The sequence below is a fragment of the Zea mays genome, chromosome 1, assembly GCF_902167145.1.
Source record: "Zea mays cultivar B73 chromosome 1, Zm-B73-REFERENCE-NAM-5.0, whole genome shotgun sequence".
NCBI classification, from domain to species: Eukaryota; Viridiplantae; Streptophyta; class Magnoliopsida; order Poales; family Poaceae; genus Zea; species Zea mays.
Genome location: NC_050096.1, coordinates 10085745 through 10098939, shown reverse-complemented (window position 1 = coordinate 10098939; position 13195 = coordinate 10085745). Strand labels below are relative to the sequence as shown.

General features: G+C 45.1%; 1 protein-coding gene and 1 long non-coding RNA gene across 2 annotated transcripts; one reads left to right on the top strand and one right to left on the bottom strand.

The window, feature by feature from the left end:
* Positions 1–1139: 1139 nt before the first annotated feature.
* Positions 1140–5338, bottom strand: LOC118473368 (uncharacterized). Its single transcript, XR_004852710.1, has 2 exons — positions 3576–5338; positions 1140–1511 (listed from the first exon to the last, which is right to left on the bottom strand). It is a non-coding gene; the product is annotated as an uncharacterized lncRNA (long non-coding RNA).
* Positions 5339–10356: 5018 nt separating this feature from the next.
* LOC541675 (tonoplast intrinsic protein 1) lies at positions 10357–12373 on the top strand. The gene is made up of 2 exons (NM_001111426.2): positions 10357–10573; positions 11484–12373. Exons 1-2 carry the CDS (start codon positions 10441–10443, stop codon positions 12101–12103), a joined length of 753 nt encoding a protein of 250 aa, NP_001104896.1. The 5' UTR covers positions 10357–10440; the 3' UTR covers positions 12104–12373.
* The last annotated feature ends 822 nt before the right edge of the window (positions 12374–13195 follow it).

The following is a 13195-nucleotide window of genomic DNA, read 5'->3' as shown; positions in this document are numbered from 1 at the left end:
ATTCCGATCAAAAATTCCGATTACGGATTCCGATTCCGAGAAATACCGAAACCGATAATTTCGATCGGAAAAATTCGAAAACGGTTTCCGGAATTCCGAAAAATTCCGAAACCGTTTTCATCCCTACCAAACACACCATAACTATATTATAACTATATTGGTATATGGTACGTGTTCATTATTTTGCCTTTCGATCTAGGAACGGCGCGGAACAAGGTCGCGTCTGTTTGTTTTTTTTTTCTCATACGGAGCCAACTTCCTCCGGAAGCTTGAACCAGGAAGGCCTTCAGATTTTGAAGGAAAGAAAATGCAGTCCGGACTCCAGGCCCAGACCCATCAGAGCTGACGAGCAAACTAGAGCTTGCAAGAGCTCGATGTGGTGTCCAGTGTGCCTGTCCTAGGCCCATACGCATTCAGTTGGGCCGAGCCGGTTTGTAGTCGCTCCTGTGCGTGATCTGAGAGAAGCAAGTGCACGCTTCTAAAAAAAACTGTCTGGAGAAAGGAACATAAAGACTGACCGACAGAATAAATTTCCGAAGCAAAAAAAAAAAAAGTTGCAAAAACTTGTGACGCAAAGAAACTGCCGAGTCAAAACGATGCTGCCACGACTGCGATTCTACCGGAAAGAAATCCTGGGGCGAAGCCAGTCCAGGCAAGTGTGAGAAGTAAAAACACGCACACACGCACACTGAGAAAACACCGCCATTTCTTTTCTTTTTTTTTTGTACCCCTCCCTTCGCAGCACCGCCAGCACTGCTTCACGGGCGTTTTATGTTTCAACTAAAGGTTTGAACAAAGTGGCGTGGCATGGCGTGCCAGTTCATGTGACGCTTATATTTCAACTAGTGTATTATGCGCGCCCATGCGCGCGTGGCGAACAATAAATCAGTGTATTAGTAGAACTGTAGTATGATTTTATTTAAAGTGACGATACTGGTTGTCAACCAGATAAAACATTATAGTATACAACATAGCACAGACTTAAGATAAGTTCATATTCTTTATCTACTTGAATCTTAGCATGGATAGGTGTACCCTATTGGTACAATAGGATCATATGAGTAGAAATAGAAGACATTGTAGAAAGATGATATGGTATTAAGATTCATTGACAGTCCATGTTGCATGATTGTACTTCGTAAAAAAATTAGTAATAAACATATTAGTTTAAAAGAGTAAAGGTACAATCTGGAGAGGTGACTAAGCAATGTGTAAGTTAGAACATGGTGCTGAGTAGAAGTACATGAGAGGATATAAGTAATCAGAACCATTTGTACAGCTGACATCAATATTAACAGGTGATAAAAAACATATTTGGTACAACATGTTGCTATACCATAAATGTATTTCAGTGGATATAGATCACCAGTTCATCAGATATGATCATGTTGACATGACGAAGAGGACTATCATTTGTCGCGCCTTGGAATTCCCATTCTCTAGTGACGCTTACTCTTATCACATCATGTGCAATTAATTCAAGGATCGGACGCCATCACTGGTGATGCCACCTGCATATAGAGAAATAAAACCATTTATCATATTGTTTTTAAGCCACAATGAACAATACAAAGTTGCACTAGACAAAAAGGAACAATGAGGCTGATGCTGTACACGTTGAGGGATATACCTAGCACAATTATGATAGTATGGATGTACATGTACATATGTATGGGGCTCGTGTGCGCACATGCATATATGCATATGTATATGGAATGCAGCGAGACTGAGGGAAGAAGAACAGGCGGGGGAAAGAGGAAAACAAAATCTGCACATTGTAAATTGAAGACCAGGGTGGTACAGAATGCATAATCTATTGTCCGAAGAGAATGCGACAAGGTTTTCTACTTTTGCTTTTTCTTGGCAGACATCAGACAGATCACACATGCCTGCATTTCAGTCCCCAGAATCGTAGACCAGAGAAGAACCATCTTTGTAGGTTTTATTTAGCCCAGAAACTCATCACCGTCCAGCTAAAAAACCAAGGCAAACTCAGTTGAAGAATTGGTATTCTGCTCCAAAAAAGGAAAGTTGTGTTTCATTTGCTGCTCAGCTATGTTTCCTTCATCACTTAGGAGCCTTTAGTTAGCTGCTCAAACAAAATCTGCAAAATCCTAGGACTTTGTAGAAGTATTCTAAGCATACTTCCACTTAAAAATAGTGCATATCTAATTTGATCCCAAAAAGGTAGCACACTAGACATTAAAACTCAGTCCGCACGATGCCAAGAAAGCACAAACTACAATTGATATTGCTGTTCAGCTATGTTTCCTTCATCACTTAGGAGCCTTTAGTTAGCTGCTCAAACAAAATCTGCAAAATCCTAGGACTTTGTAGAAGTATTCTAAGCATACTTCCACTTTAAAATAGTGCATATCTAATTTGATCCCAAAAAGGTAGCACACTAGACATTAAAACTCAGTCCGCACGATGCCAAGAAAGCACAAACTACAATTGATAGGAAGTCATCAAACAAATCCATAATGATCGTTTGCCATCGGTAGGCATCCTAAAAAAATGAGGTTGTGTAACAATGTGAGCGCCCACCCAAAAACCAATGTGACAAACACCCATTGAAAAAGTCTGAGGAATAACATAAAAGCCCCATCTAACACCAAGGCAGAAGACCTGTGTTAATCAAAAACTTGAACGTAAAGACATGTGTCAAACCAAAACTTGAACGTATCTTTGAACCAAACTAGGAACATACATTATGCAGTTGCGGCAGCAAGTAAACCAAACGCGTACCTTTTAGCATACACAATTCAACCAGTTTTTTCGCACAGACATCACGAAACAGGAATAACTTAGTGTTTTTTTTTAAAATAATTCAGCACACATAGCTACATAGTATGTGAAACCTGAATTTGTGGATTGATTTTAGTTACAAACTCATACCGATTGCAAATTCGAGTCACTCACATGGAAACACCTCAACGCTTTATCCGTGACATATAGAAAACATAACATATTTCAAGTTTAAAATTGCATCATTTAGCAGCTCGAACCTACTTAAAGGTTAAACCAACCAGTATATTTAGGGGGTATTGGTTATATTACTCAAAGGTTTGATGGGTCTAAATATAATCTGAATCTGAATCTATATGAAATCATCTCAATGCTTTATCCATGAATCTAAACTAAAATAAATATGTCATTGCAACCTTAATTGGCTTGATACATTTATTTGTGGAAGCAGATGATACATTTACAATGTTGCAAGAGACTTATTTTCCTAAACCGTCAGATGGTCCACGGTCCTACACTCACACTAACAGCCTACGAAATATCAGATATGAAGTGATCTGTCTCTATATATGCAAAGCTAAGTAAACAAATCTTGAAGCACATGGAAAACATAAAACCAATTTTACAAAAGGAGGTCCATGGACGAATTAGAAATTTAATCAATGCATACCATGCAACAGACTAATCACAAAATAAACACATGTTAATGTAAGTGATAATTACCTTGCTACTGAAGTCTTTAAGGTCCAAGCGAATTATTCAACGTGTTTGAAGAAAAGGACACAACCACAAAGTATTCAAAAGACAATTTTATTCCGTTTACTTACCAATGATGCAGTATTCTTGAAAAGTATGTTGGAGCTGAGGCTTTAACAAAACATACCTCCGTATCAATTAATTGGTTGCACGCTGCTTTTCATACGCTTTGTCTGCAGGAAGAGATCTAAAGGAACTATTAAAGAAGGGAAAATAGGAGAAAATCTGGGAAAACTAAAAATAAAAAACAGAAACCATCCTCTGACCAGATCAGCTAGAAACGAAATGGGGTAGCAAGACTTTTTTTTGGCAAAATTCCGAATACAACACAAACTCACCCAATCAGTTGTTTGGAGCCGCCGTGATCCACAAAGGGATTCCAGAGAGGATGAGGAAACAAGAAGAGAAGAGGGAAAAGTGTGGAAGCGTAAACAAACAAAGCAAGTGGGCACACTACAAACTGGAGAAGACAAAGGTAGGCGTCGCCGTCGCAGCATCTATGTGGCGAAGGAGACACAGACAGGCTACGAGAAAAAAATAAAACAATGAAGCACATAAAAATACGAACAAACATAGGAAGGATACCAGCTTTTGTAATGGTGAGCCCATTCCCCTTTCTTATCAAATCTTACTGCATCCCAGATAATAGACAACCACACTAAAAAAGCAGAGGGCAAAAGCTATGGCCTTGCAACCAAACTATGAGAAGAAGATGATGCCGCCGCGGTGGTCGCCTCTCCCTGCGCGAACACCCAGAGCCCCGAGATGGCACCGGCTACTGCATTTAGCGTGCACGGGAGTGTGTGCCGGTGAGTGATACGCCTGCCGTCGTCCTGCACGTACGGCAGGCACCTCGAAACCCAAGTGGTCGTCAACCCGCGCTTGGCGAGCGTCGTCTTCGTCGGCGGCCACGGAGGCGCCCACGCCGACTTTCACGGCGCCGACGTGCATAGTGCACTCGATCGGCGCCATGACGACGCAAAGCGACTGGGAGAGAGACGACGGGGATGGAGTGAGAAGGAAGAAAGACGGGGCGGAAGAAGCGAGGATAGGCATCCACCAGCTAAGCATATCAAACTGAAGTATCCAGAGGCAGAGGGAAGTTTCTAGAGACGGAGGGAGCAGAGGAGCAATTTGAGCCGTCCAGCGACGATCGAACGACTGAATTTTTTTTGAACGACGTGGATAGCCTAGTCGTGGACGTTTTGGACCTGCTTTAATATATAGGAAATTAAACCCCGAAAGGGCAAAAAAAAAAGGCGCTGTCCATTTTTCTTTCGCAGCAAAGGATTCTTTATACATAGTTCGCTTGACAGCAACAGAGGGCCTAATGCTTAGTAGTTTTATATCACCAAGAGGACTTGTTATGAGTCCGCAACCTACCTACCACCCCGAATTGCCACACTTCCTCTCTTTTTTTTTTTGGGAGGACGAATGGCCGCATCAACTTGCTATATGTCCGGATGATGTCCCGACAAGGACAAGGCACAGGCTAAGCACTCCAGCTCACAAATCCCATCCACGTATTGTATTTTCCTGGACCAACGTCGCCAGCTCACGGTCCCGTGGAAGTTCGCAAGTTTTGGAGCCCAATCCACGCACTCTCTATCAGTACTCCGTATACCGGATCAAGCTTGACAGAGAGCGAGATCGACTGTTCTCGCAGACGCAGAGACCAAAAAAAAAAATGGGCTCCACTCCCAGCAAGGCGAAGCGACGATCGGGTTGAGGATTGGATCTGGTGATAGTTTACGCGTCGCCCTTGGCTCTAAACTGTCTGGTCCGCTGATGATCCACGAGCAAAGACAGAGCAGCTGAGCAGCAGGGCCGGCCCTGAGGGGGTGCGGCGGGTGCGGCCGCACCGGGGCCCCAAAAACAGAGGGCCCCTCTGGCCACTGGATGTTAGCATTTTTTCCCGCTAAGCATATCTACCCTAGATATAAATACGCAAGAGCGATGCACTATCGATCAGTTTCGTTTAGATTGTTAAACTAATGTCTCAATTACTTATCTAATATTCACTTTGTTCCAAAATAGTATTTGTTTTAACTCTTGATTTTTATGTCTATATTCAACTAGATGATGAGAAATCAAGTAGAGAAGCAAAATAAATTCTATTTTGATACAGAGAGAGTATTATTTACTATACACATGATGGTTGCATCGACGGAGAGAAGATTTTTAAACTTGAAATATTTTTTGAACTATTTAAGGTCAACAATGACTTAAGACAGGTTAAATGGTTTGGTGATTATATGTATCTAAGAGAAGTTGTTGGATGATATTGATCTTAATGGTATAAGCGATGATTTGTATCACAAAATGTTAGAAGATATTTTTAATGACATCGGATAACAAGTATATGTTTTTGCTATATTTTATATTTGTCATATTATAAACTTGAAAATAGTGCATTATAATTTGTATGTGTTGAATATTATATATTGTGTGTGGATGGGGCCTTCATTTCGGATTTCGCACCGGGCCCCTAAAAAGTCAGGAACGACCCTGCTGAGCAGGGCAGGCCACGTTACTAATTTGTACTAGAAATTAAGCCATGGACGAGGCGCACACACACACACACACACACCCTGCAACCTGCACTGTGCATTCCGTCGGTTCACGTGTTCAGCAGTTGGTTGTTACACTTGTAGCGCTCGCAGTGCCAGATGTGGAGAAATGAAATGAAATGAAAAGAGAGAGAGAGAGAGAGAGAGGCTCTGCACTGGTTGTGCGTGCGACGACGAGGGGCAGCGTACGGCAGCAAGCAACACGAGGGAGGAGCCGACGCAACAGTGGAGCGGCAAGCCAGCCAGCAGCAGCAGCGCTCATAGGATTAAAGAAACCTTGTGGATATGGGCGCGCGTAGCTTATCGCCCGCACATTAGTTTACTCGTCCGGATAATCGTAATGTAACTGGTGGTTCTCCTAATCCTCCCTCACCAAAAAAAAAAAACAAATCAGTTCTCTTAATCATGGAGCTCACATATACTAGTACTCCTACCTAGCAGTAAGCTGACCAGGCCCAGGCGCATGGAGTGGCAGTTGTGGCACGGAGGCATCGAGAACCCCGAGGGTGGGGTGGTAAACTCCAGCCAATTCTGAGGTGTTCCGTGGCGCGCCGAACGAGCAGTTCCGTGTCCCCGTCGCACGAGCCGGGTGGGCAGCAGCGGGAAGGAAGACATGGGCAGGACAGGACGTGAGGACGGTGGTTTTTGTCCATCTCTCGCCTCGCAGTCGCTGTTCTTCGGAGGAGAATTTGCCGATAGACGATAGGAAGGAGTCGATTGATGCGTGGTGGTCGTGCTGCCGTGCATGCTCTTCTCTATCCGTCGGAGGGTCAAATGCGTTTCTTCGTTCCATCTTCAAGGAGATCATTTTCTTTGAGCCAGACAGCTAACGGGAGCGAACAGGACAGCTCATACAGAGAAACGTCGTCCCTACAGGCAACTAACGACTACCTAGTGCTATCGGCTAATGTAGCAAGGTTGCCACAACAACACTCCCAGGATCAGGTGTAGTTCACCTCTCGCGTATAGGTCAGGTTTGTGCCGGTCCGACACAAAAAAATCTGTTGTGTTTATTTTTTTTAATTTTAATAAGTTATAAACTTTATGTGATTGTAATGTTATACATCATATGTAGGCCGTATGATACTATAAAGACACGAAATGGTTTAGAATAAGACTGAATCAGTGTTGTGTTTCTACTCTTTAGCCTGGTACCACACTGTCCAATTTTTTTTGACTTTATTGGTCTAAATCCATTAGACCCAAAGCACGATAAACTTAAGGGGTGTTTGGTTTATAGGGACTAAACATTAGTCCCTCCACTTTATTCCATTTTAGTTCATAAATTGTTAAATAGAGAAACTAAAATAGAGTTTTAGTTTCTATATTTAGTAATTTAGAGACTAAAATGGAATAAAGTTGAGAGACTAAAAATTAGTCTCTATAAACCAAACACCCACTTAGAACGGATGGACCCGGCTTAATTTCTACCACTGGTGCTACCTACGACTACGTCATCACACAACCCCATCGTATCAGACGGGTCTCTGGAAAACCGTAGAAAAGATCAGCAACAACAGAACGTGATGGTGAAAAACAGGGACCCAGGGCCACCAGCGATCGACGACGACAACTCCAGCGTCCAGCCAAGCTAGAGGCGGGAGCGGGGGGCCCCCCGTCACGTCAGCTAATCATCCCGGCGGCCCAATTAGCAGCGAGAGGTCACGTCGCCGGCGCCTCCTAACCCACACGGGCCACGAGCCCCCGCCGCCCTGCACGCGTGGCGCGCGGACGGCTCCCCGGCCGGCGCTTTGCCTGAGCTGGCGCCGCGAGCGACCCGCTCCCGGTCGCTGTCTGTCTCCACGCACACCGCTGGAATCATTGCCAGATTCCCCGAGCTTATTACGAGTGGTTAACAGAGCCAGGCTACACTCGAATGGACAACGTTGTTACGGATTAAAATTGAGAGCAACTTTTTCCTTGCATTTTACACGCAGGCCGGTGGAGAGGCGTGGCCGAAAGTCTCGTCTGGTTTGGATGACTCGCCTCTGTGTACGCCAGTATAAAAATAAAATAATACTAATAACTACTACTAGCACGCACACAAGCGGTTGTGTCGAGTTTTTCTGGTACCATTTCTTGCGATTTTTTATTATTATATTATCGTATATCGTAACCATCCATCCCAATCTGTACCATACTACACAGCAGCATATCCTTACATGTAATTTTTGTTTTGCGTTATTAACTGGATCTTCTTAATTAACTTCCGAGTTATCGTCACAAGACGCATTTGGGGATAAATCATGTAATTCAAAATTTTTAAAAGAAAGATCTAATCATCGGTTCGATTCAGCGTTATTACGATTGAATGGTTCATACTCGTATCAATCGTTTCCACCGTTCTATCTTTTTTACCGTACCCGTAAATTTTCGGCTTTTCGCCTAACGAGTTTCTCTCCCCCTTATCACCTAACAAACAATATCACAAATACATGTCTACGCATGTGATCAGATAAGAACAACAAAAATCTCTTTACGCGATAGTTCTGTTTTCCCACAACATATCGCTTGATAATTAAGCCGTTACCACGAGAAAACATCTAAACCCAACATTACACGAAGCCAAACACATTTATATATACATATTAAAATCATTAATAGCATGATAAATTTTTTTAAATGCTTTTCCTAAATACATTTATATATTTTAACTAAAACACTATGACATATCTATATTGATAGTACGATTATAGTTGCACTTTATCTATTTTGTTAGGGAAAATACTATTCCTCATGTAATTTTTTGATAAGAAAAAACAATATCAAGCAGACTAGTGCAGAGCAAAGGTCAAAGGTGGATATGGTGTTGTTAGTACTTGAGATCCATTTAAGTAAATACACTGATTAATATGCTTAATATCAACATAAACAAGGTCAGCACCACCTAAACCCTAAGGACTAGTTTGGAAACTTATTTTTTTTAAGGGATATCTATTTTCTAAAGAAAAAATAAATTAATTTCTTTTGAAAAAATAAAAATCTCTTAAAAAATAAGGTTTTCAAACTAGTCCTAAGACTTATCTCGTAAGAGATAAATAATACGCTATAAATATCGGCCTCGAGCCAGCAGGCAAGCATCTCCCTCACGGTGGCATCATGTTTCTGGATAAGACTTACCTTATCAAAGATAAACACGCTATAACCGCGACCCCCTCCCGAGCCAGCAAGCAGACACCTCCATCACCACGCCTGAGATGAAACAAGTTATGTTGTCCTCTCTCCATATAACTGGTGATTTCCTTGATTCACTAGAGTTGAAGTTTACGGATGGTAATTTAACCCGTAAAACTGAAAACAGAGGAATACTGACGGGTGTAGGTACGGTACATGCAAAGATTTTGATCCACGGGTGCAATCCACACCCTATCTGAATTTTTATGGGTGTAAGTTTCTATTTCAACCCGTGGGTGACCCGCACCCAACCTAAAATTCGGTTTATTTTTTATTTTACGCGAAAAAGACTAATATATAATAGTAATTATTTTGAATAAGTAACTAGACTAATGATTCTTGTAATGTTTTGTTCCTGCTCAACGTGACAAGGCTTAAAAATCGTTACTATAACTCAATAATTAATTGTACTTAATTTTTATAGCTGAATTATTATTTAAAAATGCACATTAAAAAAACTCGTGGCACGAAACCCAACAAGTTTAAGTGCGGGTTTGAAGCCGTGATAGAGGCAGGAGGAGAGATCGTTGAACGTGCCCTAAGTATTTTTTATGATTTTAAAAGTTTGTATTCTATAAAGTATTTTTTATCGTAATTTTGAAATTTTATGCTAGAAAATAAAGTAGAAACATTTTTAGCAACAAAATCAGAGTCAGAGCTATACTAAACTGGCATTTATAACGTTCGCGTCGCTTAAATTTCTAGTCTGTGTAAAAATACAATAGCTTTAGGGCTGATTTGGTGACCAGGGATCACGGGGGATTGGAGGGGATATGGGAAATTAGTTCATTTCCCTCTCAATCCTCTTCAATCCCTCCGTGATCCCCTTACCACCAAATCAGCACTTAAAGAATCACAATACTCACTTGACCTCTCTAGAAACTTCACCGAGGAAAAGCACAAGCTGGAGTGCGGCAAATACGCCAACTCCGGCTGCAGGTGTCACGACCCACGACAGTGTCACGCTCAAACAGCTCATTTCGCCGCTAAAGAAATGGCCCTCGCGTTCCAACCCGATGAGGCGATAGGCACGGGGAGAGCTGCGCGGGTGTATATATACCACCTCCATGGCACATCTCTTCCTCACCACCGCATCCCACACCGGGCACACCCCCCGAGCTCAGCTTAGCTCCACTCCAGCTCCAATCACAGTCGTGACCAGAGCGCGAGAGCTAGCTAGAGGGCCGTGAAAATGCCGATCAATAGGATCGCCCTGGGGAGCCACCAGGAGGTGTACCACCCGGGCGCCCTCAAGGCGGCGTTCGCTGAGTTCATCTCCACCCTCATCTTCGTCTTCGCCGGCCAGGGCTCCGGCATGGCCTTCAGTGAGTCCTCCGCTGTCCGCTCTTACCCATTGCATGCAACACAGGCTCGATCGGCCCTCGTCTTGCCTTCAACGAGCAGCTAGTTCACGCCCCACCAACAGCTTCACGACTTCTTCGAAGCTGTTCTTTAAACATCTTGTTTAAAACAGACTCTAGTATCTCTTTGAGCTCAGCTTGGTCTGTCATGCTCTAGCACTAGCACAAGGTCATGGCCGGCTCTTTTGAGTTCGACACCGAATGACTGAAACGAAGGGGCAGAAAAAAAAGATGTCCTTTTCGTCCTACTAGCTAGTACCAGGCTTTCGGTAGGTATTTCTTTAATACAAGGCCAGTGTTTAATAGAAGCTCGCAGAAATGTCTTTTTGAAAAAAAGTCAAAAGCGAGGAAAGCGAAGCCTTTTAGGTGAAATGATTAGTGCAAATGACAGATTTAGACCTGTCATCATGCTAGAGGGCTGCAGAGGATGGGAATCCTTGGCAGAATCAGTAGTACCTTCTATTCGCGTATTACTTGTGATGCCACAAGGCCCAGTTCCCATGTGCAGATGTGCTGCTGCTCGGCTGCTCCCCAGAACTACTAGCAAAAATGCTCCACCTCCACTGACCTGTGTCCTGGAAAAGAAACATGCTGTAGTTTTTATAATAGTATCAGGAAAAGAAGAATGTTACAGACGGGCCAGTAAAAAAATATCAGACAGTGCTTGATACTAGTAGTTCAAACTGCTCCAGTTAAGTAGCTAGGATTAGTAAACAAAGAACAGTTACAGACTCAACAGTGGCAGTAAAAAAATCACAGCAGTAAAGCAGAAGGCAGGGAAAAAGAAAATAAACCCTGAACATGTTTTTTTTTCTACAGTAGTTGTCAGTATTTGACTGTTTTACTCCTACCTGCTGGTGTCCCCCTCGCGCAGGCAAGCTGACCGGCGGCGGCCCGACGACCCCGGCGGGCCTGATCGCGGCGGCGGTGGCGCACGCGTTCGCGCTGTTCGTGGCGGTGTCGGTGGGCGCGAACATCTCCGGCGGGCACGTGAACCCGGCCGTGACCTTCGGCGCCTTCGTGGGCGGCAACATCACCCTGTTCCGAGGGCTCCTGTACTGGGTGGCGCAGCTGCTGGGGTCCACCGTGGCGTGCTTCCTGCTCCGCTTCTCGACGGGCGGGCAGGCCACGGGCACCTTCGGGCTGACGGGCGTGTCGGTGTGGGAGGCGCTGGTGCTGGAGATCGTGATGACCTTCGGGCTGGTGTACACGGTGTACGCGACGGCGGTGGACCCGAAGAAGGGCAGCCTGGGCACCATCGCCCCCATTGCCATCGGCTTCATCGTGGGGGCCAACATCCTGGTGGGCGGCGCCTTCGACGGCGCGTCCATGAACCCCGCCGTGTCCTTCGGCCCCGCCCTCGTCAGCTGGGAGTGGGGCTACCAGTGGGTGTACTGGGTCGGCCCCCTCATCGGCGGCGGCCTCGCCGGCGTCATCTACGAGCTGCTCTTCATCTCCCACACCCACGAGCAGCTCCCCTCCACCGACTACTAAAAGCCGAAGCCGACCGACCCAGGGGTGCGCAGCGCAGCGCAGCTAGCATCCAGCGCTCTCTCCCCGCTCGCCGCCGTTTAGTTTCTCTCGTGCACGTGCATGCATCGTAGACTGTCTCAGGCCGCCGCTGCGCCGGCGCCGCTCGCATCGTTTGCTTCCTTGGACCAGCAGTCGTCGCCGTCAGGCTGAACTGCTTGTAACCGTGAATTCCGGACCCGTTTGCTTCTGTAAGATTTGTGCATTTGCCTGAGTACACCTCGATCTGCAGCATGCGTGTGCTTGAAAATCTGGGATGCTTCTGCAGTTCTGCCTCCGATCGCGATGATTTCGACGGGGGAATATAATCGTCCGATGTCTCGTCGTCGACCCGCCTCCGGCGTGCAGCAGCAGGCCGCGATAATCATGCAGCGCCATGTGCGGGATGGTACGCGCGCCACGTCGGAGTGACGGGGCATAGCGATAAGGCTGACCTGCAGATCTGAACCTATCGCTGTCGGATGGACCTGGACCGGCTCGTGTTGCACGCACCCAATATTCACCCGGGCGCGCGAGTGGTGCCAATAGCCGCATAGCAGTAAACGCGCTGTGGACACCGATGGTCCTCCTCCCCCTCCATGGATGGGCAAGGCAATGGCATCTACTCCGAGCAGTAGCTACACTACACTACAGGGACGGGTGGTCGTTGGCAACTTGAACTCGACAAAGGCGATGGCATCGCTACGTTCCGATCAACCCGTAAAGAAACAGTAACAGATGGTCACGAGTACACAGTTGTAACAGTGGGGTACATGAATTCTCTAGACTCTAGTGCAGCCCACCAGTCCACCACTGGCTCTCCTCTGACACAGACTATCGCATACTGCACCGCTCATCGGCGGTCGGCGATCGCGCACCTTCTCTTATCTTCTTCCGCTACTACCCTTTTAATAATAATAACCCGCATCTCCTAACTACTACGCACCGTTTTATTCCGTGAAAAAGAAAAAGGGAAAAAACTAAGGTCACGGATAGACTGTCGCGTCACATGCGCATGTCAGCATGTGGATAGAAATTCAAGTCTACGTGTCCGTCCTCTTTTGCCTTACCATCCCG